Source organism: Manis javanica, chromosome 3 (genome assembly GCF_040802235.1).
Source record: "Manis javanica isolate MJ-LG chromosome 3, MJ_LKY, whole genome shotgun sequence".
Classification (NCBI taxonomy): Eukaryota; Metazoa; Chordata; class Mammalia; order Pholidota; family Manidae; genus Manis; species Manis javanica.
Window position 1 is genome coordinate 77,693,419 of NC_133158.1, and position 25,438 is coordinate 77,718,856.

The 25,438-nt window shown below is 38.2% G+C and overlaps 1 protein-coding gene across 11 annotated transcripts in view; it reads left to right on the forward strand.

Annotated features, from left to right (window-relative positions):
- SENP7 (SUMO specific peptidase 7) overlaps nucleotides 1-25,438 on the forward strand; it is a 195,622-nt gene that overhangs the window by 76,546 nt on the left and 93,638 nt on the right. For 4 of the 11 annotated variants that reach the window (XM_073231719.1, XM_073231721.1, XM_073231725.1 and 1 more), the window contains one exon: nucleotides 24,411-24,608. The exons of 2 other annotated variants lie outside the window; for them this stretch is intronic. In XM_073231719.1, coding sequence (XP_073087820.1) covers nucleotides 24,411-24,608 — 198 coding nt within the window. Of the gene's footprint in view, nucleotides 1-662; nucleotides 723-2,031; nucleotides 2,181-24,410; nucleotides 24,609-25,438 lie in introns of all 11 variants that reach the window. 5 more of the 11 variants (XM_073231723.1, XM_073231724.1, XM_073231720.1 and 2 more) reach the window with 3 other exon arrangements.

Sequence of the window (25,438 nt, forward strand, 5' to 3'; positions counted from 1 at the left end):
GGGTAAATACCCTAAGAGATAGAATGATGGATGATTGAAAGTGCATTTTCAACTTTTTAAGAAACTGCCAAATGGTTTTCCATCAGTGATTGTGCAATTTTACATTTCCACCAGCAGTGCAGGAGAGTTTTGCTTCCTCCACACCCCTGCCAATACTTGTATGGTCAGTCTCTATCATTACCCCTTTTATAGGTGTGCAGTGGTGTCTTACTTTGGCTTTAATTGCATTTCCTTGATGGTTGTTGAAGTTGAGCATCTTTCCATGTGCTTTTGGCGTTTTTACCTTCTCTAAAGTATGGAAGTCTTTTGTTTCTTACCCCCTTTATAAAAAAACACAAGAAGCCTTTTTTAAAGACCAGAAAGGTAAGAGTAATGATATTGAGCATCCTTTCCTGTGCAGGTTTGCTATTCATATGTATTTTTTGTGAAGTATCCAAGTATATTATCCATGTAGAGGAGGAAGAAAACCTTTTTCCTCTTTCCTCCTACATTCTCTGACTGGGGCCCTGCAAGTTAGATCAACAAAATATAGATTCATAGGAGAAAAACAGAGTTTATTAACACATGCAATGTGCATTTATGTGAAGAGTTCTGTATAGCTCAAAGGGGTAGTTACAGCTTGGGTTTATATAATGTCTTAACAAAGAACAATACATTTCTAGATAAGTAACAAGACAAAGAAAGAAGGCTTGAGGCTTCCCAGGATGGCAACCTGTGGGAAGGTAAATATGTGGGGGAAACTAATGGAAGATAAGATTTGTTTAGTAAATCTTGTTATGTAGATTCCATCTCTGGGCTGAGAAGAGTCTCTGGTGCTTAATAGTCTAAGAGTCTAATAAGTACACTACTATTAGGCAAGTGGGGGCAGACAGCTTTTTTTGACACCTGCAGTTTCTCAGTTGTCTTCAGTTCAAAATAATCCTTATGCCAAAGTGACATATTTGGGGGTGGAATATTCTGATTTCCTAAATCCATTTTTAAATTTTAATTAATTAATTAATTAATTTTTACTTTACAAATAATACCTTTTATATAAAGTTCAAAAAAGCAAAGAAAACAAATTTATGTTGATAGGTAGAATAAGGAGAATGTTTAGGCGATGCATCAATGTTATATTTATTGATCAGGGTGCTCATTTAGTGGATTTATTAATTTTAAAACATTCAAATGCATGATATCTTCAATGAAAGTAACAGATACACATTTTTATACACCATTCCATGCATGTAACCGTTTTTACAAGGTTGAAACAGTTTCTCCACTTCAGTGACTCAACATATTATAGATATAATATTATGAAAGCATATCACACGTGTACTTACTTAAATTTTTCATTGATGGCGTTTAATAGATATATGATTATAATGTTAAAGTAAACATTATCACTTTAAACTGGATACATCATCTCATCCTCTGTTCTAGGGATGATGTTGGACCTCTCTATACATTTTTTGTAAGATCACAACAGAGTGGGTCAGTGTGATCAACTTTCATTTTAGGTATAAGAAAATTGAATGTCTAAAAAAAAAAAAAAAGGAAAATTGGATGTCTAAATGATGGAATCGTATGTCCCAAATTAAAAAATTTGTAATTGGATGCAGACATGTTATGTACCAAGTACTTATTAAACATTATAATTTGTTTCAAAAAGTCAAGTACTAACACGGTTTAAATACTATAAAAACATCTCATAACATACTGAGGAATAATACAATTTTGAATATCTGCATTTCGTCTCAAAATGTTATTGAATTTTACTAATAATCACTTTCTAAAATACAAATTATTTGAAAAATCTTTGTATTTCATATACAAGGCACCTAAATACACATTTTCATATTTGGCTGAATAAATAATTAGTATAATGAATCTCTTTTTAATGTATTTGAAAGTACATTTCCATATATAAATATGATTCCCATTGTTAGGATTATTATTAAAAACATAATACAGATGATAAGGTAATCCTCATAGGTAGGATGAGTCACATTTTCTTCATTCTCTTGGTACTATCTCTTACCATATGTCCAGTTCAGAGGAACATTCAGTGGCTCCCAGCAAGGCATCAGGAGGAAAGTACCAGAGAGTCACAACTTCTGAAGAGTATGTCTGGCTGAGAATGGACTTGGCCCAAGCAAGACCAAAATCAACCTGTTTGAGATCTCCCAGGTGACTGATGAGTAAGTTCTGAAGTTTCAGGTCCCTGTGAAGAATGTATTGGTGGTGGATATATATTAGGCCCTGCAAAAGCTGAAACATGAAAGCCCTGACATTAAGATAAAGCAAGCCCTCTTGGGTGCTGAGACATGTGCTGGGCCAAGTCTGTGTGCATGTATTCAAAAGCAAATACGAGTCTCTTTAGTGTGGATTACATCATGCACGAGCACAGTATTGGCATGTTTCAGGAGAGAAGCTCTATTGTAGCTTCTGGTGGTTGTTGGCAATCCTTACCTTTGGCTTATACATACATCCCTCCAATCTCTGTCTCCATCATCACGTCATCATCTTCTCTGTATCCCTGTGTGTATTAACTCTTTTTTTAAATATATTTTTTAAATTGAGGTACAGGTGATGCACCTCAAGTATATTGGTTTCAAGTATATAACATAGTGATTCAACAGTTATATATCTTATTAAATCCTCACCCTAACTAGTGTAGTTATTATCTCTCAACATAGAAAGATGTTACAGAAATCTTCACTATATTCTCTTTGCTGTACATTCATCCTCATGACTAAATCATTTTATGATTGAGATTTTGTGCCCCTTTATCCACCTTCCCCACTTACCCTCCTATACTCTTCCCTCCCCCATAGTAACTACCAGTCACTTCTCAGTGTCTATGATTCTACTGCTATTTTGTTTATTTGTTTTGTTTTTAGATCCCACATATAAGTGAAATCATATGGTATTTGTCTTTCTCCACTTGGCTAATTTCACTTAGCATAATGCCTACCCATGTTGTTGCAAATGGCAGAATTTCCTTCTTTTTCATGGCTGAATAACATTCTGTTGTGTGTATGTACTACATCTTCTTTTATTCATTCATATATTGATGAACACTTAGGTTGTTTCCATATCTTGGCTATTGTAAATAATGCAGTAGTAAACATAGGGGTGCATATATCTTTTTGAATCAGGGATTTTGTTTTCTTTAGTTAAATTCCTGGAAGTGGAATTAATGGGTTATGATAATTCTATTTTTAGTTTTTTGAGGAATTTCTATACTGCTTTCATAGTGGCTGCACCCAGTTTTCCTACCAACTGTTGGAGGGTTTCCAATTTCTCCACATTCCTGCCAACACTTGTTATTGAATAACTTCTTTTCTTTTGAAATAGTGGCCATTCTGAGTGGTGTGAGGTGATATCTCATTGTGGTTTTGATTTACACTTCCATGATGATTAGCAATGTGGAGCATCCTTTCATGTGCCTGTTAGCATCTGTAGTTCTTCCTTGGAAAAATGTCTGTTCTTGTCCTCTGCTCATTTTTTAATCAGTTTGTTTGTTTTTTTGGTGTTGATGCATATGAGCTCTTTATATATTTTGGATGTTAACCCCTTATCCAATTTATTATTATATTCTCTATATTTAGGTTGCTTTTTTTGTTCTTTTTGTGTCCTTAGCTGTACAGAAGTTTGTTAGTTTGCTGTAATCCCACTTGTTTATTTTTGTTTTTGTTTCCCTTGCCTGGGGAAACATGTCCAGGAAAATTACTTGGGCTAATGTTCAATAGAATTTTGCCTGTGTTTTTTTCTAAGAGCTTTATAGTTTCATGTCTTATATTTAGCTCTTTAATCTATTTCAAGTTTACTTTTGCATTTGGTATGAGGCAATAATCCAGTGTCATTCATTCTCTTGCGTGTAGCTGTCCAGTTTTCCCAACACCATTTGTTGAAGAGACTGTTTATTCCCCTGGATGCCCTTTTCTCCTTTATCACATTAATTAATTGACCATATATGCATGAGTTTATTTCTGGGCTCTTCATTCTGTTCCATTGATCTGTGTGTCTGTTCTTATGCCAGTACAATACTTGTGATTACTGTAGCTTTGTATATGGCTTGAAGCCAGATAATGTGATACTCACAGCTTTGTTCTTCTTCCTCAAGATTGCTTTGCCTCAAGATTGTTTTTTTGTGGTTCCATGTGAATTTTAGGATTATTTGCTCTGGTTCATTGAAAAATGCTGTTGGTATTTTGATTGGGATTGCTTTGATTCTGTGGATTGCTTTAGGCAGGATGGCCATTTTGACAATATTAATTCTTTCTATCCATGAGCATGGGATTAATTTCCATTTATTTATGTTTTATTTAATTTCTCTCATGAGTATCTTTTAGTTTTCATAATATAGATCTTTATCTCCTTGGTTAGAGTTTTTCCTAGGTATTTTCTCTTTTGATTCAATTATAAATGGAATTGTTTTCTTGATTTCTCTTTCTGCTAGTTTGTTGTTAGTATATAGGAATGCAACAGATTTCTGTATATTCATTTTATATCACATGACTTTGCTGAATCCAGTTACTAGTTTTAGTAGTTTTTTGGTGGAGTCTTTAGGGTTTTTCTATATATAGCATCATCTGCAGACAGTGAGTTTTACTTCTTTCTTACCAATGTGGATGCCTTTTATTACCTCCTCTTGTCTGATCGCCGTGGCTAGGACCTCCAGTATTATATTGAATAAAATTAGTGAGTGTGGGCATCCTTGTCCTATTCCTGATATTAGAAGAAAAGCTTTCATCTTTTTGCTGTTAAGTAGATGTTGCCTTTGGGTTTCTTGTATATGGATTTTATTATGTTAAGGTATGTTCCCTCTATACCCATTTTGATGAAAGGTTTTATCATGAATGGATGTTAAATTTTGTTAAATGCCATTTAGTGCCTATTAAGGTGATCCTATGGTTTTTATCTTTCCTTTTGTTAACGTATTATACACCCATTTTTCTAAAGGACAAGAAATACTCTAAATTATGAAGAAAGAACTAATGTACTGCTTTCATTCTAGCTGTCAGTTTCCAGAACCAAAAAATAGGTCTCCAAGTTTAGAGGAAAAATTATTTTTTCTGATTTCTGAATTTATTTAGCAAACTTATATAAGTGAGGCATATTTGTGTATTTCTTGAATGAGATGCTTTTGTTGAAAAATTTAAATTTAATAAAATTTGAATTTTCTCTAGGAAAGCCTGTATAAGCATGGGGAGAGGAAATCCCTGGGCAAAATACCTCTAAAAACTGAAATCAGTCAAAGGGAGAAATAAAGTTTAAAACCCATTTATTGTTTACAAACTGCAGTCCAGCGCCCTCTCTCTCCCCTGCCCCAGAAGAAACAAGCAAGCAAGCCCCTCCCCTTAATCTCTCCGGTTCAGACACACCCTTGGTTGTCCAGGTAATTACCCATTGCCATGGAGATGAACTTCTCTCCACCCCTTAGGATATGCAACTGCAGCAAAGCCTGGTGAGACATTCTGGAAATGTTACAATTTTACCCACAGGCCACCCCTCCAGGAATCTCGCCTTACAATCTACTGATTCCCCTTCTTCTGCAGTGGTCCCTGGGGGAGAAAACTAGAGCATTGTGACCAGACTAATGACATAACAACAGCAACAGCATAAATTCATTACAATCCTCAAACTGGAGGATTCAGCTAGGTTCTAAGTTTTACGCAGATTAAGTCCATAGCTTATCCATTCCATAGGCAGGCAGTAGCTGAGCATTCAAAGTAATCATCATGCGGCAGCTGCAGCCAGGGGGGTGCAATTCAGGCCACAAGGGCTGTAGGAGAAAATAACCTTAAGGGCAATAAAATACATATTTTAATGACACCAGCATAGGCAAATCTTGTCCATTAGGTAGGATACATGCAAGAGAGTAGTCTTGTGATAAAACAGTGGCAGGAATGGGATCTCGTCCAGGTCTAGCATACCAGACTTTCGCCCCCCTCCCTGTAGGTGTTACAATTGGGTCAATATATAGGGTATGGGAGGTACATACACTGGACATTTTGGGTACACTTCCATGACCTTTGGGGGCCATTCAGCTGTTATTCCAGGAATACACAGGAGGCCAGCTTCCAGGCCTTTCCCCCAAGGTGCCAGAAGGGCCAGCCATTGCTGGTCCACATGTTGAAATGTCCAGGGCCAGATCTGTCCAACAGTGTCTCCAGGGCTTAATGCAGTAGGGGCTGGCAGCAGGATGTTGCTCTGCTGGCCATATCATGGCTTTAATAACTCTTCTTTGGTTTGGATGTACAATTGTATAGGAGAGGCAGCAAGGTGGGTGAGCATATCTACAGGGCTCAAAGCTCCTTTATGCGGCTTTTCATTCAAACGCCGCAGCACTGTCCTTAGGCAAACTGACCAACCCTGTAGACCCAGGTAATTACTCATTGCCATGGAGACGAACTTCTTTCCACCCCTCAGGATATACAGATGCACCAAAGCCAGGTGAGATATTCTGGAAATGTTACAATTTTACCTACAGGCCACCCCTGCAGAAATCTGGCCTTACAATCTACTCATTCCCCTTCTTCTGCAGTGGTCCTATAGACTATTGGTGCCTGACTTCAGGCCAGATTTCACTGTTGTACCTCTATATCATGCCTGCCCCAGTAGGATTATATGGTACATGAAATTTCAACTTTATTCCTAATTGCTGCCCCCATTCTTGTAATGCATGTCCAGTAAAGTGGGTGCCTTGATTGCTTTCAATCACTTGCGACCGGCTATAGGCTGCAAAGAGATGCTCCAGGCTACTCTTGGTGGTTTGCTGATCTGCATGTTGTGCAGGAAAAGCAACCAATAGTCCAGTAGCCATGTCCACACAAGTCATGGCATACCAATATCCTTCTGGTATGGGCAGAGGCCCAATATAGTCTATTTACCACCTGACAAGGGTTATTGGCCCCCTTACTATTGTCCCATGTTGCTGTGGGACTCGGCGTAAGTCCCTCTTAGAGCATACAAAGTGCTCCTTCTGGTCTCTGCTGACTTCTTCAAAGGTCAGTGGCAAGCCCAACTGATAGGCTACAGCCCACATTGTATTTTGCCCCATGTGCAGCAAATGCTGGTGTAGCCATTGGGCCACATCAGAGGCAGGCTTTCCTTGTAGCCAGTGCACCTGGGCCAATGTGTCTGCTTCATCATTGCCTGGGGATGCCAAAGGCAAATGGCCAGTCACATGATATACAGTAACAGTCTTAGTCTGACCAGAGGCCAGTAGGTCTTGCCACAAATCTTGCCCCCAAAGGGGCTGATGACCAACCACCCAGTTGTCATGATACCATGTCAGTAGGCACAAGGTCAAGCCCTGATAGGTGGCCCAGATATCTATGGGGGAAGGCTCCTGGGTGATCATGAGCCATACTGTCCGCAACTCAGCCCATTGGCTGCTCTTCCCCTCTCCATCCTCTATCCATATTGTCTTAAGTCTTAGGATGTAAAGCCACAGCCCTCCATTTTGGGGACTGCCCATGACTAGAGACGTCTGTGTACCAAGGATCTTCAGGTATAGGAGCTTTTCCCTCCTGATAAGGAGTCTTGGCCACCAATGGCTCAAAAGCAAGTTCTTCCTGCTTTCCACTGGTATAGGTCACTGGCCCCAGTAAGCATTGGAGTTGTCCACTTAAGGGTCTAGTAGAGAGGGTGCTGTGCTACTGTAAATATGTGCCCCATTTGACCAGTGTACGTGTCTGTACCATGCCACTCCATGGTCTTTGGGTCCAGTCTTGCACCCACCGTGCAATGAGATGGGTGGTCATTACCTTGTTCAGAGCTGTTCTGGCAATGGGCTCCATAGCCAGCAAGGTGTGGTACACAGCAGCCAGTTGCTTCTCTGTTAAGGTGTACCGAACCTCTGCTCCTTTCCATAGTTGTGACCAGAATCCAATAGGTTGGCATGTCCATTCAAGCTGCTGCCAAATACCCCATCCATAACCGTCTTTGGTTACATGAACATCTAGTTCACAGGGACTTGATGACCCCATTACATTCAAGGCCTGAACGGCCTTGACTGCCCACTCGACAGCAGTAAAAGCAGCTGCACGTGTCTCATCCCAGTCCTACCTGATGCCCTTTCATACCAACTGGTATAAGGGCTTCAGAATTTGTGCAAAGTGTGGGATAAACACTCTCCAGTAGCCCAAAAAACCCAAAAAACTCTTTTAATACTGCCACAGTGGTAGGGGTGGGGAAAGCCTGGACCTTGTCTATAATTGCTTCAGGAACAACTTTAGTTTTACCTGACCACACATCCCCATGAATTTAACAGACAAACCAGGTTCCTGAAATTTGGTGCTGTTCACAGCCCATCCTTTTCCCTGTAGATTTTGCAACAGTCTAGGAACTACCCTTTCTAAATCTGCAAGAGAATCAGATGTGAGTATAATATTATCAATGTAGTGATGCAACCGCACTGTTTGCGGTTTCTTCCATGTGGCCAAGTGCTGGGCTACAAGTCTATGACAGATGGTGGGACTGTGGAGGTATCCCTGTGGAAGGAGAGTGAATGTCTACTGCTGGCCTTCCCATGTGAAGGCAAACTTTTCCTGGCTTTCCTGTGCTATGTCAATAGAGAAGAAAGCATGAGCAAGTTCTACTACATAATGATATGTTCCCAGCTCATGCCTGAGAGTGTACACAATATCTGCTATAGAGGGGGCAGCAGCATGCAAAGGGGGTGTGACTTTATTCAATTTCCTGTAGTCTACAGTCACACACCAGGAGCCATCTGGCTTTCTCACTGGCCATGCTGGGGAATTCAAAGGACTATGAGTGGGCTTTATGATGCCCACCCTCTCCAACTCCTGTAGAGTTTCTCCAATTTCCTTGTGCCCCCCAGACAATTTATACTTTTTAGTATTTGTCACCTGCCAAGGTACAGGCAGAGCTACAGGTGGATGCTTAGCATGTCCCCTCAGAACTGCCTTTACCACACATACCCTCAGTCGGAACTCACCTGCAGTGGTCTGTAACCACAGGCCCTGCAGGATATCTACCCCCAAAATATATTCAGGGATGGGAGAAATGTACACAGTATACTCCTTTGAGGGTAAACGCTGTATCCCCAATGAGATTTGGGCTTTCTTCACTCTAGTTTCCTTACCCCCATAGCCATCTATCATAGCAGGGGTCCCGGGAAAATGCCCGGGGTTGGCATGGATCCCAGAACACTCAGCTCCTCTGCCCCCAGTGCCAGGACACATTGCACGTTCACAGGGGACCAGTGGCCTGTGGCCCACACTATATTCCCCAAGGTGAGGACTTTGACCCCTGCCTCAGTCGAACTCCGATGCCCAGTTGTCCTCCTGTGGGGGTGAGGGCTCAGGCAAATCTTGAGTATTGTCTCCCATGAAGATTTGCAGGGACATAGGCCAGGCATGAGGCCTTGACTCTGGTTTCTGTGTCCTGAACTTCAGCGGCTGGAACTGTTGCTCTGGCTTTAATTGGTGCCACAGTTTTAACAAAATTCTATTGGCTGCCTATCGAGTTTTTCTTTCATTACCCTGGCCTTTATCAAATGAACCTACATCTGGGTCCTTGCGACCTTCACAGGGCCTTTTGCACATCTCTGTTCAATTGTGGGCCGTACTTTCCTCCATGCCCTTATTGTTTCAACCTCTCCCAGATCTGCTAAAGTATGCATAGCCTCACTTATGGGTTGCCCTAGATGGGGGACAAGAGTATTCATTAGGGACCCAAAGAGAGATGTGGGAGCTGTATGCATCACCAGATTTCTCATTCCTATAGTGAACACCTCTTCATCAGGGCCCTGTGGGTCCATATTATAGATGTTATTTTTCATACCCAATTCCCACAGTACCTGTTGGAGCTCTGCATACATTTTCCAACTACTGGGAAAGTATGATAAATCACCCTGATTAAGCCAAACTACCCTGATGGCAGCTGTTAACCATTCCAGGAACATCTGATTCCCTGAGGCATGACAGGCATTTTCTAACCACTGCCGGAAGGAAGGGTGAGTTGTCAAGTAGGCCTTCTACTCATCTCAGTACCCAACACAACAATGTTTTCCACCCCCATATCCCAGAGATGTAAAACCCATGTAGGCAGAGATTCTGATGGCCTCTGTGTATACTGGATGCTCACATCCACCAGCTCATCCTAGGAATAGGAGTGGAGCATGGAGTGACCCACAACCTGGGGAGGGTCTCCTCCACCCCCTGAGGAGTCTGCGGTGGTTTCGTTTTTATTTTCTTAATTACAGCTGGGCGGACCTTTAAAATAGGAGAAGATGGTACCTCTGGTGGTGGCTGGTGTAGCAGATCCGCCAATGGCCCCATCTCCTTCTCCACCAATGGCTCATCCTCCACCATTTCCAGGGATGAAGGCACCACTCTTTCCATCCCTCCCTCATGGCCTCCTGCAACGTGGCTTTTCTTACTGCCTTCCCCCTTGCCGCTAAGGAGTCTTCTAGGAGCTTGACCTGTTTTTTCAGTAACTGTCTCTCTTCTTTAATAGCAACCCATAGGTTATCACCGAGCTCCTCCAAGTGATGCTGAAGAGTGTCTCTCTCCCACCTAAGTTCCTCTCTCTCCTGTATAATGTTTTCCACATTTCTGGGGAAGGCCCCACCCCTCTAAGAGGTATTTTACCCTAGACCAATTCCCCACTAGGGTTCCCAAATTGGAAGCTCCACAGCTGGGGGTATAAAAATAGGTGAAGTGGCACCCTCTGTTGCTGCAGCCACTGGGGCCCCCTACCATCCATAGGAACAGCCCTCCCAAAGGTCACACCCATTATGACAGATTTTCGCTTCAGAGGAACCTTGCCAACTGCTGCCACATAAGTTCAGGGAGAAGAAATCCTGGGGCAAAATGTCTCTATAAACCAAAATCAGTCAAAGTGATAAATAAAGTTTAAAACCCGTTTAATGCTTACAAACTGCAGTTCAGTGCTGTCTCTTTCCACTGCTCTGGAAGAAGCAAGCAAGCAAGCAGGCCCCTCCCCATAACCTCTGTGTTTCAGATGCGCCCTTGGTTGCTCAGGTATTTACCCATTGACATGGAGATGAACTTCTTTCCACCCCTGAGGATATGCAAATGCACCAAAGCCAGGAGAGATATTCTGGAAATGTTACAATTTTACCCACACCCAGGATATGTGTTTTATTCATGAACAAAAAAAATTATTTTTCATGTGATATTTATGCTGAATTTTCCTACAATTACAGATTTTCAAATGTAGAAAGCAGTGCTACAGAAGGGATGTAGTGCATTTGTTTTTTCCTACAAATGTTACTTTCTCGACTCTCAGTGCATGGATTAGTGATTATTTCCCCTTGTAAATTAAATTAAAATTTCAATGTGAGGAGGATTAAAGATGGTGGAGTGAGAGGTGAGACAGAGGTTGCCTCCTAAAACTGCATATAATACAAACATATAATTAATACAACTAATCCTGAAAGAGCAACAGGAAAGAGGGCTGCGTCAAAGTGAATACACCTGGAGAAAAGAATTAACCTCATGGAACAGGGTAACATACGAAAGCCATGGCCAGGTGGGACCCAAGCCCTTCCCCCACCCCAGCTCACCGGCAGGAGGAAGAGAAACAGAGCAGGGAGGGAGTGCAGGCCTGGGACTATTGAATACCTATCGCCAGAGATCTGCTCTGGGAGCACAAACCTACATTTCTTGGTGCTTTCATGATGCTCACATTATTAAGGGATTGGAATGCTAAAACAGGCAGAATACCTGGAGAGACTGAGATTCCAGCCATTTGTGGAAAGCAGGGCTCCATATCTGGCTGCTCTGGGAAAAAGAAAGGCAGTCTGAGAGACTTCCTAACAGCAAGAGGGCTGCTACAGGGGCAAGGATTGCATAGAGCTTAGTGCTCAGGAGAAAGGAGAGGTAGACAAAATTATCCAGGTGCATTCTGCCCAGCAGGTTGGGAACTTTGTTGATCTTCACATGCTCCAGCTCCCTAGCTGGCTACACAGCTGGAAGGACCCCCTCTGTGATAGACAACCATCTGCGACTTTCTCCTGGCCAGCCCCACCTGGCTCGCAAACCGGCAAACCCTACCCTGGCATTAGGCCAGCCAGAGGGAAGCACCGTCTACAGCAACTACAAATGCAAAACACAGAGGCTTATACCTGTGTGCTCGGCCCACTGGTTCTGACAGTCGAGGCAGGCATAGCAGCCAGGAAGCAGGAAAGAGCTCTTTCCACCCCACAGGCACCAATACTGCTCCCCTGTGACCTCCCTACATTGCTTCAGGACTGAGCAGCACCAGAGAGTAGAGCTTCTGGGCACTAGAGGGTGTTAGATAGAAATATGAAATGCCAAAGAAAACTGGTTCAAAGTAAAATTGTGAATACAACACGCAAGAAAGATTAAAATGAAATCGACTTTATGAATCTTCCTGAAAGAGATTTCAAAGTAAAAACCATTAACATGCTTATGGAGGTACAGAAAAATATTCAAGAACTCAGGAATGAATTCGAGTTGGAGATCCAGTCATCGAAGAGCACAATGGAGGGTATTAAAAGCAGATTAGATACAGTGGAGTAGACGATAAATGAAATAGAAACTAGAGAAGAGGAATACAAAGAAGCTAAGGCACCAGAGAGAAAAAGGATCTCTAAGAATGAAAGAATATTGAGAGAACTGTGTGACCAATCCAAACGGAACAATATTCGCATTATAGGGATACCAGAAGAAGAAAAGAGGGAAAAAGGGATAGAAAGTGTCTTTGATGAGGTAATTGCTGAAAACTTCCCCAATCTGGGGAAGGAGATAGCCTCTCAGGCCATGGAGGCACACAGATCTGGCAACACAAGGGACCCAAGGAAGACAACATCAAGACATATAGCAATTAAAATGGCAAAGGTGAAGGATAAGGACAGACTATTAAAAGCAGCCAGAGAGAGAAATAAGATTACATACAAAGGCAATCCCATCAGGTTATCATCAGACTTCCCAGCAGAAATCTTACAGGTCAGAAGGGAGTGGCATGATGTATTTAATGCAGTGAAGCAGAAGGGCCTTGGACCAAGATTCCTTTGTACGGCAAGATTATCATTTAAATTGGAAGGAGAGAGTAAACAATTTCCAGATAAGCAAAAACTGAGAGAATTTAGCTCCCACAAACTGTCCCTACAGTGTGTTTTGGAGGGACTGCCATAGGTGGAAGTGTTCCTAAGGTTTAATAGCAGACACCAGAGGTAATAAAACCACATTAAAGAAAGTAGAACAGCTGATCACTAAGCAAATGCAAAATTAAATTAACAATCCCCAAAGTCAATCAAGGGATAGACAAAGAGTACAGAATATGTTACCTCACATATAAAGAATGGAGAAGGAAGAAAAAGGAGGAGAAAAAAGAACCTTTGAATTGTGTTTGTAATAGCATATTGAGTGAGATAAGTTAGACTCTTAGATAGTAAGGAAGTTAACCTTGAATCTTTGGTAACCACAAATCTAAAGCCTGCAATGGCAAAAAGTACATACCTATCGATAATCACTCTAAATGTAAGTGAACTGACTGAATGCACCAATTTAAAAACATAGAGTCACTGAATGGATAAAAAAAAAGAAGACCCACCTATGTGCTGCCTAAAAGATACTCACTTTAAACCCAAAGACATACACAGACTAAAAGTGAAGGAATGGGAAAAGATATTTCAAGCAACTAATAGGAAGAAAAAAGCATGAGTTGCAGTACTTGTAAAAGACAAAATAGAATTCAAAACAAAGAAAGTCACAAGAGACAAAGGAGGACATTACATAATGATAAAGAGGTCAATCCCACAAGAAGATATAACCATTGCAAATATCTATGCACCCAGCAGAGGAGCACCTTCAAATGTGAAACAAATACTAACAGAATTAAAAGGGGAAATAGAATGCAATGCATTCATTCTAGGGGACTTCAACACTCCACTCACTCTGAAGGACAGATCAATGAGACAGAAAATAAGTAAGGACGCAGAGGCCCTGAACAACACATTAAAACTGATGGACCTAACAGACATCTACAGGACTCTACACCCAAAAGCAGCAGAATACACATTCTTCTCAAGTGCACATGGAAGATATTCAAGAATAGATCATATACTAAGCCACAAAAAGAGCCTCAGTAAATTAAAAAAGATTGAAATTGTACCAACCAGTTTCCCAGATTACAAAGGTATGAAACTAGAAATAAATTACGCAAAGAAAATGAAAACTCCCACAAACACATGGAGGCTTCACAACAATGCTCCTAAATCACCAATGGATCAATGACCAAATAAAAACAAAGATCAAGCAATATATGGAGACAAATGACAACAATAATTCAACACCACTATTCTGTGGGATGCAGCAAAGGCTGTTCTAAGAGGAAAGTATATTGCAATATAGGCCTACCTCAGGAAAGAAGAACAATACCATATGAACACTCTAAACACACAATTAATGAGACTAGCAAAAGAAGAACAAATGAGGCCCAAAGTAAGTGGAAGGAGGGATATAGTAAATAATAGAGGAGAAATAAATAAAATCGAGGGGAATAAAACAAAAGAAAGAGTCAATGAAAGCAAGAACTGGTTCTTCAAGAAAGCAAACAAAATAGATAAACCCATAGCCAGACTTATCAAGAAAAAAAGAGTGTCTGCTCACATAAATAGAATCAGAAATGAGAGGAAAAATCACTGCAGACACCACAGAAATACAAAGAATTATTAGATAATACTGTGAATAATTATATGCTAACAAACTGGATAACCTAGAAGGAATGGACAACTTTCTAGAAAACTAAAACCTTCCAAGGCTGACCCAGAAAGAAACAGAAAATCTGAACATACCAATTACCAGCAACTAATTTAAAGTGGTAATCAAAAAATACCTAAGAACAAAACTCCTGGACTAGGTGTCTTCAACACTGAATTTTATCAAACATTCATTGAAGACCTAGTACCCATCCACCTTAAAGGTTTCCAAAGAGTGCAAGAGGAGGGAATACATCCAAACTCATTATATGAGGCCAGCATCACTCTAATACCAAAACCAGCCAAGACACCACAAAAAAAGAAAATTACAGAACAGTATCCCTGATGAACATAGATGCAAAAATACTCATCAAAATGAATTAAAAAATACATCAAAAACATCATCTATCATGATCAAGTAGGATTTATTCCATGGATGCAAGGATGGTACAACATTTGAAAATCCACATCATCCACCACATTAACAAAAAGGACAAATACCACATGATCATCCCCATAGATGCTGAAAAAGCATTTGACAAAATTCAGCATCCATTCATGATAAAAACTCTCAACAAAATGAGTATAGAGGGTAAGTACCTAAAGATAATAAAGGCCATATATGACAAACCCACAGCTAATATCATACTTAATAGGGAGAAGGTGAAAGTTTTTCCTTTGAGGTTGGGAACAAGACAAGGATGACAACTCTCCACACTTCTATTCAACATAGTACTGGAGGTCCTAGGCACAGCAATCAGACAACACAAAGAAATAAAAAGAATCTAGATTGACAAAGAAGAAGTTAAACAGTCCCTGTTTGCAGATGATGTAATACTGTAAATAAAAAATCCCTAAAGAATCCACTCCCAAACTACTAGATCTAACATCTGAATCTAGCAAAGTTGCAGGATACAAAATTAATATGTAGAAATCAGGAAAATAATTCCATTCACAGTTGTATCAAGAAGAATAAAATACCTAGGAATAAACCTAACCAAAAAAGTGAAAGAACTATACCCTGAAAACTACAAGACACTCATGAGAGAAATTAAAGAAGATACCAATAAATGGAAACATGTCCTGTGCTCATGGATAGGGAGAATTAATATTGTCAAAATGGCCATACTGCCTAAAGCAATGTACAGATTCAGTGCAATTCCTATCAAAATACCAACAGCATTCTTCAATGAAGTAGAGAAAATCATTCTAAAATTCATATGGAACCAGAAAAGACCTCGAATAGCCAAAGCAATCCTGAGAAGGAAGAATAAAGCAGGTTGGATTATGCTCCCCAACTTCAAGCTCTACTACAAAGCCACAGTAATCAAGACAATTTGATATTGGCACAAGAACAGACCTATAGACCAATGGAACGGACTAGAGCACTCTGATATAAACCCAACCATATATGGTCAATTAGTATATGATAAAGGAGCCACAGACATACAATGGGGAACAGCCTCTTCAACAGCTGGTGTTATCAAAACTGGATAGCTACATGCAAGAGAATGAAACTGGATTATTGTTTAACTCTATACACAAAAGTAAACTCGAAATGTATCAAAGATCTGAATGTAAGTCATGAAACCATAAAACTCTTAGAAGACAACATAGGCAAACATCTCCTGAATATTAGCATGAGCAACTTCTTCCTGAACGTATCTCCTCGAGGAAGGGAAACAAAATAAAAAATGAACACGTGGGAGTACATCAAACTAAAAGTTTCTGTACACAAAGGATACCATCAACAGAACAAAAAGGCATATTACAGTATGGGAGAATGTATTTGTCAATGACATATCTGACAAAGGGTTAACATCCAAAATATATCAAGAACTTACATGCCTCAACACCCAAAATCTAAATAACCCGATTAAAAAATGGTGAAGAATATGAAGAGACAGTTCTCCAAAGAGGAAATTCAGATGGCCAACAGACACATGAAAAGATGCTCCATCCACATCACTAATTATCAGGGAAATGCAAATTAAAACAACAATGAGATATCACCTCACACCAGTAAGGATGGCCAACATTGAAAAGACTAAGAACAACAAATGCTGGTGAGGATGTGGAGAAAGGGGAACCCTCCTACACTGCTGGTGGGAATGTAAGCTAGTTCAACCATTGTGGAAAGCAATATGGAGGTTCCTCAAAAAACTAAAAATAGAAATACCATTTGACCTGAGAATCCCACTCCTTGGAATCTACCCAAAGAATACAACCTCTCAGCCTCAAAAAACATGCATCCCTATGTTTATTGCAGCACTGCTCACAATAGCTAAGATATGGAAGCAACCTAAGTTTCCATCAGTAGACGAATGGATAAAGAAGAGGTGGTACACATGCACAATGGAATACTATTCAGCCATAAGAAAGAAACATCCTACCGTTTGCAACAACATGGATAGATCTGGAGGATATGCTCAGTGAAATAAGCCAGGTGGGGAAAGACAAATGCCAAATGATTTCCCTAGTTTGTAGAGTATAACAATAAAGCAAAATTGAAGGAACAAAATAGCAGCAAACTCACAGACTTCAAGATGGGACTAGTGTTTACCAAAGGGGAGGGTTGTGGGAGGGTGGTCGATGGGTATTGAGGGTAATTATGTTTAGTACATATGGTATGAGGGGTCATGAGGAAAACAGTGTAGCACAAAGAAGGCATATAGTGAATTTGTGGCATCTTACTACACTGATGGACAGTGACTGCATTGGGGTATGGGTGGGGACTTGATAATACGCTTAAATATGGTAACCAAATTGTTTTTTCATGTGAAACCTTCATTAGACTGTGTATCAATAATACCTTAATAAAAAATTTAAAAAATAAACATTTCATAGTGATATATGTTTTACAGAGTAAAAGCATATTTTGTAAATAGGTATTTGGGTGGTTCTAAAGAGCCTAAGCAAATAACTTATTTAGCAGGAATTGTATTTAGAATGTTTGGTTACGTGGAGCTCTTTGTGTAAGCTATTTTCTACTCTTTATTTTTACTATGAAATATGGTCCTGCCCAAAAGATGAGGAAAGCGTTGACACTTTAATAAATTATTTGTTATAATTTTATATATATTTTTATATGAGGCAATTATACTTATGTGGCCACCATTCAGATACAGAATGGAAAGCTACCCTTGAAGTTGTCATGTGCCTTTGCAGTTACAACTCTCCTCCCCTTTATAACCAACTTGCCTCCTCTAACTTTCTTACTTCTTTTGGGTACCATTGCCATCTACATGTGTTTCTTTAAATACTAGTTAAGGTTTTATTTTATGTGGTTTAAATGTTCTTTACCTTTAAGTTTCTAATCCAGTATCCATAGAAGTCTTATGGCATCTAAATATAGAAATGTACAATTTTTTACCTTATAATGTGGGAAAAAAGATTGCTGACTTTTGCTATAGCATATTATTCTTATTTTTTTTTGTATTAAGGTATTATTCATACAAACTCTTATGAAGGTTTCACATGAATGGTTACTACATTCACCCATGTTATTGTGTTTCCCCCCAAACCCATTGCAGTCACTGCCCAACAGTATAGTAATATGCCACAGAGTCCCTATTTGGCTCCTCTGTGCTACACTGTCTTCCCCATGATCCCCCTCACACCATGTGTACCAATCGTAATACCCCTGAACCCCCTTTTCCCTCCCTCCACCCCCACTCTCTCCCACCCCTCCTCCTTGGCAACCGCTAGTCCCTTCTTGGAGTCTCTAAGTCTGTTGCTGTTTCGTTTCTACAGTTTTGCTTCGTCGTTATACTCCAATGAGGGAAATCATTTGGTACTTGTCTTTCTCCACCTGGCTTATTTCACTGATCATAATACCCTCCAGCAGCACCATCCATGTTGTTGCAAATGGTAGGATTTGTTTCTTATGGCTGAATAGTATTCCATTGTGTATATGTACCACCTCTTCTTTATCCATTCATCTACTGATGGACACTTAGGTTGCTTCTATATCTTGGCTGTTGTAAATAGTGCTGCAGTAAACATAGGGGTGCATATGTCTTTTTGAATCTGAAAAATTATATTCTTTGGGTAAATTCATAGGAGTGGAATTCTCGGGTCAAATGGTATTTCTATTTTTAGTTTTTTGAGGAACCTCCATATTGCTTTCCATAATGGTTGAAATAGCTTACATTCCCACCAGCAGTGTAGGAGGGTTCCCTGTTCCCCACATCCTTGCCAGCATTTGCTGTTCTTAGTCTTTTCAATAGTGGCCATACTAACTCGTGTGAGGTGATATCTCATTGTGGTTTTCATTTGCATGTCCCTGATAATTAGCGATGTGGAGCATCTTTTCTTGTGTCTGTTGGCCATCTGAATTTCTTCGTTGGAGAATTTTCTGTTCATATCCTCTGCCCATTTTTTATTTGGGTTATTTGCTTTTTGGGTGTTGAGTCGTGTGAGTTCTTTATGTATTTTGTATGTTAACACTTTATTGGATATGTCGTTTATGAATATATTCTCCCATACTGTAGAATGACTTCTTTTTGTTCTGTTGATGGTGTCCTTTACTGTAGAGAAGCTTTTTAGCATGATGTAGTCCCATGTGTTCATTTTTGCTTTTGTTTCCCTTGCTTGAGGAGATGCGTTCAGAAAAAAGTTGCTCATATTTATATTCAGGAGATTTTTTTCCTATGTTGCCTTTTAAGAGTTTTATGGTTTCATTACTTAGATTCAGGTCTGTGATCCATTTTGAGTTAACTTTTGTGTATTGTGCAGACAATAATCCAGTTTTTTTCTCTTGCATGTACGTGTCCAATTTTGCCAACACCGGTTGTTGAAGAGGCTGTCATTTCCCCATTGTATATCCATGGCTCCTTTATCATCTATTAATTGACCATATGTGCTTGGGTTTATGTCTGGTCTCTCTTGTCTGTTCATTGGTCTACAGGTCTGTTCTTGTGCCAGTACTAAATTGTCTTGATTACTGTTGCTTTGTAGTAGAGCTTGAAGTCAGGGAGGGGAATCCGCCCTCCTTTATCCTTCATTCTCAGGATTGCTTTGGCTATTCGTGGTCTTTTGTGGTTCCATATGAATTTTAGAACCATTTGCTCTAGTTCATTGAAAATTGCTGTTTGTATTTTGATAGGGATTGCATTGAATCTTTAGATTGCTTTAGACAGGATGGCCATTTTGACAATATTAATTCTTCCTACCCAAGAGCGTGGGATGGATTTCCATTTATTAGTGTCCTCTGTAATTTCTCTCATGAGTGTCTTACAGTTTTCAGAGTATAGGTATTTTACTTCCTTGGTTAGGTTTATTCCTAGGTATTTTATTCTTTTTGAGGCAATTTTGAATGGAATTATTTTCCTGATTACTCTTTCTGGTCGTTCATCGTTAGTGTATAGGAATGCAACAGATATCTGTGTATTAATTTTGTATCCAGCAACTTTGCTGAATTCAGATTCTAGTTCTAATAGTTTTGGAGTGGATTCTTTAGGGTTTTATATGTACTGTATCGTGTCATCTGCAAACAGTGACAGTTCAACTTCTTCATTACCAATCTGGATGACTTTTATTTCTTTGTGTTGTGTGATTGCCATGGCAAGGAGTTCCAGAACTATGTTCAGTAAAAGTGGGGGAGTTGTCATCCTTGTCTTGTTCCCGATCTTAAAGGAAAAGCTTTCACCTTCACACTTTAAGTGTGATGTTGGTTGTGGATTTGTCATATATGGCCTTTATTATGTTTATAGCATGTTATTTTTTAAAACGTTTTTTGATTTTAATTTTTATTGAGGTATGTCTGGTAAAATGCATAAATCTTAGTGTATAGCTCAATGAATGTGTATACTGCTCTAGGATACTTTTAGTTAGCCAAATTACAGTAAATCTAAATACATAAACATGAAATAGGTATCTTCCCAGAGAATCCAATTTGTCTTTTTCTTTTAGATCCACACTATTAGAATAATCAGTGAAATCACCAATGGTTTGTTATTTTTCACATAAATTCTTCTTTGGTCTGAGTGACCAAAATGTCTTTTTTCCTGTGTTGGATATTTTTATATTATTAAAATTACCCCCCCCCCCTGATGATTTTTCAAATAATTTAGCAGATTCCTAATAACACTTTTCCTCTTTGACTAAATGAATACCTTAAGATTTTATAATTATTTTTATTTAATCACTTAGAATTTTAAGTTGTACAGTTATGAAAGCTTATAAAAGATTTTACATATTCATTTCACTAGTCAACTGATAATTTTTGGTTAGGTAAGCCTGAACTGTTTAAAATTCTTTAAAGAAATAAATAATTAGTTGACATTTTTCTTCACATAAATAGGGCTTGCTTAGTATAGAAAACAGATACAAGTAGAAAAAAAAAACCCATAGAAAGCCAGGCACATTTAAAATTTATTGTAGACTCTAAGAGACTAATAAGTAACATTTCATTAAGTGACTTTATTGTGGTTTTCTTGAGCACTTTGCTATTGCACTTAATTTTAGTTTGTCACTTTTATAAATAACACCATGGTGACTATGTTCACGCATAACGTTTTTTCCTTGTAGTTCATACTTTTCTTGGTTCAGAATTCCAGACAGAATTATTTCGTCAAGAGTATAACAAATACTAATATATCCTTCATCTAGTTTCACCAGTCGTTAACATTTTCCATATTTGCCTTCTCTCATATGTTTATCTAAATGACTGTCAAATATTCACATACATATATAATACACATTTTTTTGGAGCCATATAAAGGTAAGTTTCAGACATTATGGCACTTCACCTCTAAACACTTCTGCCTGCATTTCTGTGGAACATTCTTTTATATAGCAACCATAATACTTTACGAAGAAAATTAACAATGATTTCATATTATCTAATATGAAGTCTAGAATCAGAATTCCCTAAATGTCCCCAGAATGTCCTTTATTTTATTTTAAAAAAAATCAAGGATCAAATTCAGGGTGATTCATTATACATTCCAGATTTTTATGATTTGTCTGGGTTTATCCTAATTAGGTTCATGTTACATTTTTGGCAAGAATAGTTCATAGCTTATTTTATTTGCTTATTGCATCATATCAAGGGATACATAATGTCTTCTAATCCCACTGTTGGTAGTCCTGCATTTTATTATTTAAGGATAACATGGTAGCTGTCAGATCTCTCCATTGTAATTAATGATCACCTACGAACCTAGTTATCTCTTTGTACTGTGCTGACACCAAGGTGAGCAGTGATGGAAAGAAAATGACAAAACAGAGCATATTTGTGGCAATATAAATTCATGATTATTAATCTGACTGGATTCCTAAACTACAAGATAATCCTGCTGTGTTACCTTGTGTTCTCCATCTCCACAATGATGAAAAAACAAACCTTTTCTCTTCTTAAGTCTGGGTTCTTTTACATTTTGTATCACTTTGAAAAAGATTATCTTGGTTCCTTCTACTTCCTGGAAGAAGGAAAGGGGTGTCCCTTCCCGCATCATAAACCAGCATAATGAAGCAGTTAAAAGTGCTAGCAATAGAGATGAGAGTATATCGTTTTGAATCCCACTTACACTACTTACCCATTTTACTGTGTTCTTAGTTATTAATCATTATATCTTGTTCTTCAGTTGCAAAGAATTACCGTTGTACCTCAGAGAGTACTTGTGAGGATTAAATAAAGTAATCATTAAAATGCTTAGCATAGTACCTAGTGTATAGCATATATTCAAGTAATGCTAGTTCTTACTGCGCTGCTTCTTAGGAAACTTAATGTATTAGTTGTTTTGTCTCCTGTATCTTCAACATCTCCCACTCTGTTGACCTCTTCCTATAAGCACTTAAACTTACACAAATATTTTCTACCTCAAGCTAACTAGCTAACCAATAACTAAGGAAACCTTCCGTACACCTCACATCTATCTTCAGCTATTGTCCTGTATCTCTCTTTTAGAGCCATATGTCAACCACCAACATTTGCTGTAACCCTTTCCTCTTTTCGATTTACTCATCACACTATATTCTGGTTTCTGCTCACACCATTCCCCTAAACTGTCCCTGATAAAGTCACCATTACTTCTCTAAATTAATTTTTATTACTCTTTACTCTTAATGCTTCCGTTTCATTCTTCATAAGGATCAAAGTGATCTTTGAAAATGCAGCTCTGATCTCATTCTTGTGTTAAAACTAGTTGATTTCTATTGTTGATATAAAGTCTTAAATCCTTACTGTAGTCCACAAAGTCCTGTCTAAATGCCCATTTTTATCTTATAAAAATTTTTTCTTCACTTTAAGCACTTTAGCCAGGTAAGTCCTTTAATTTCCTTGAACAGGGTTCACTCATATCAGAGCATTTGCATTTGTCCCCATTTTTGGACCACTCTGCATTTTTACCTGTTTTCTTTGGATAGTGCCTATCCTTTGAGGTTTCAGCTTAAAGGTCATATTCTCAGTAAAATCTTCCTGATCTGGTTCAGAAGAAGTGCAGCATCTGTACTTTTCCTTCAGATCACTCAACACAATTGTAATTAAATAACTGGGTAATTCCTCTGCGGAGGAAGTTCCATGAAGTTCCATGAAGGCAGGAACTGTAACTGACTTGTTCATTGCTGAATCTCTAGTTGTTTCACTAGAAGGTATTTGGTAAGTATTTGTTGAATGAAAAATGAATTATTAGCATTCACTCATAGAAATATCATTCATCTCTTTATTCTTCAATGGTAATTCTAAAACCTACAGATTAAACTTCTGTTTAAAACTCAAAGTGTTTGGAGTTTCAGTGGGTTCTGTGGAAGTTCTGCTGAAAACTTGAACCCTTCTTCCAGATGGTCTGAAGCTGTAGTCCCAAGTGGCTGCAAACAAGTGATTTCTTTGAGATCTGTTTTGTCTTAAAAATACATGAACACTTGGCATTCTGTTTCTTAATATTCTTACATTTGGTAAATAAACAGTGCCCCAAACTGGTACTGGGGGGTAGAATAGACAATCTTCTGATTAAACATTTCCAATTCTTTCAGCATTCTTCATTAGACAATGTTTCAAGTCCACTTAGTAGCTTTTCACAGTACTGCAAGAAACTGTCATCCGTGGTTCCAGAACTCAGTTCTCCAAGTATAATCAGCACAAAGATGTATTGAATGAGTGATGGGCAAAATATGAGACAAAAACTGGAAATGCTTGCATTTATCAATTTCACTTTTGAAACTGATATAGGTTCAGTAAAAGTAAATGTTTTAAATTGATGTATTTTTAGAAATAAGGTAAAATTAAATCTGTATCTTAAGACCATATAGGCTTAAGACTGTAGATGATGTACTGTTGCACCCTTAATTCTGTTTTAGTAATGTTTTCCGAATCAACAAATGCTAAAAAAAAATACATTTTGATTTGAGAAAGTGGTTGTCTCTGTGATGATATGTGAAAATGTATATTGTACCACAAATAGTGTGAATACATGCAGATGGATTACCAGGAATCCAACAACTGAACTTGAGTATGACTCCAGTTTTAGTATATAGACTGAATGCTGCAGAAAGTTCCAACTTAAGTGAAATAGGGTTTACTCTTTAATGTGTATTTGAGAATGGTTAGGCAGATTTTCTACTTATGCTATTTACTATTCTAGTTAATTGCTTGAAGAACTGAAATAACAATTCCTGGAGGTTTTCATTTATTATAGTTTGTGATGAATTCATGTATTATACAATGTTTAGTATTGTATGTATTAATTATTTATGTGTGTAACAGGCAACTCAAAGTTATGTTGACGAATGTCCTATGGACGGATTTAGGACGAAAATTCAGAAAGACCCTACCTAGAAACGATGCTAATTTATGTGATGCCAACAAGGTGCAATCAGACTCATTGCCTTCGACATCTGTTGACAGCCTAGAGACATGTCAAAAATTAGAACCTCTTCACCAAAGCCTTAATTTATCTAAAAGGTATGTTGTTCAGTATTGATTTTGTTCAACTTACCACATTTGAAATAAAATAAGTCCAATAGTCTTAAAAATAAGATTGTTGGAAGTAATCTTTAAGAAAATCTGCATATACAGGTGTACCTCACTCTAAAGCAAATCCTAAAGTTGATAATCTTAATATACAAAGCTAATGATAGTTCACTTGTTAAGTAAATTGACGTAGAATTATTTTTAAAAAGAAGTATCCTTAATACATTTAACTTACTTTATAATTTGATTCAAATTTATATATTTTGAGTGGCTCATTTATGACATAAAATGAAGAAATATATATGGACAGATAGGTATGGACCTAAATGAAACAATATTTTAAAGGTATGTTAAAGATGCAGAAAATTAGAAAGGTATGTATATCTGTGTCTTGGCAGAGTTGACAGAATGTATAGATCATTTACTTTTTATTTTCTGCATCTTTAACATACCTTTAAAATATTATTTAATCTAGGTCTTTACCACTTTTAACTTTGTGAGTCTTCTTGTATTTTACATGCAGTTTTTAAAAAGGCCATTGAATATTACCCCTAGATTTTTAATAGTAAATATGTAATTTAATTTTGAAAACCAACAAAATCAGTTTTGTGTTTTGTATTTTTTAAAAGATTTGTGTATGGAGTTTGAAGCTGACAAATTGGGAATTAACTCTGGAACTTGTGATTTATAATACACGATTTTAAATATATTTCCATTCACGGTTTTAACGCTTAAATGAATATTTTTTCATGGAGGTACTGTGCTTTTGATTAAAATAACCTGTCATTAACTAGGTACTATTTTGGTTATATGTTCTGTAA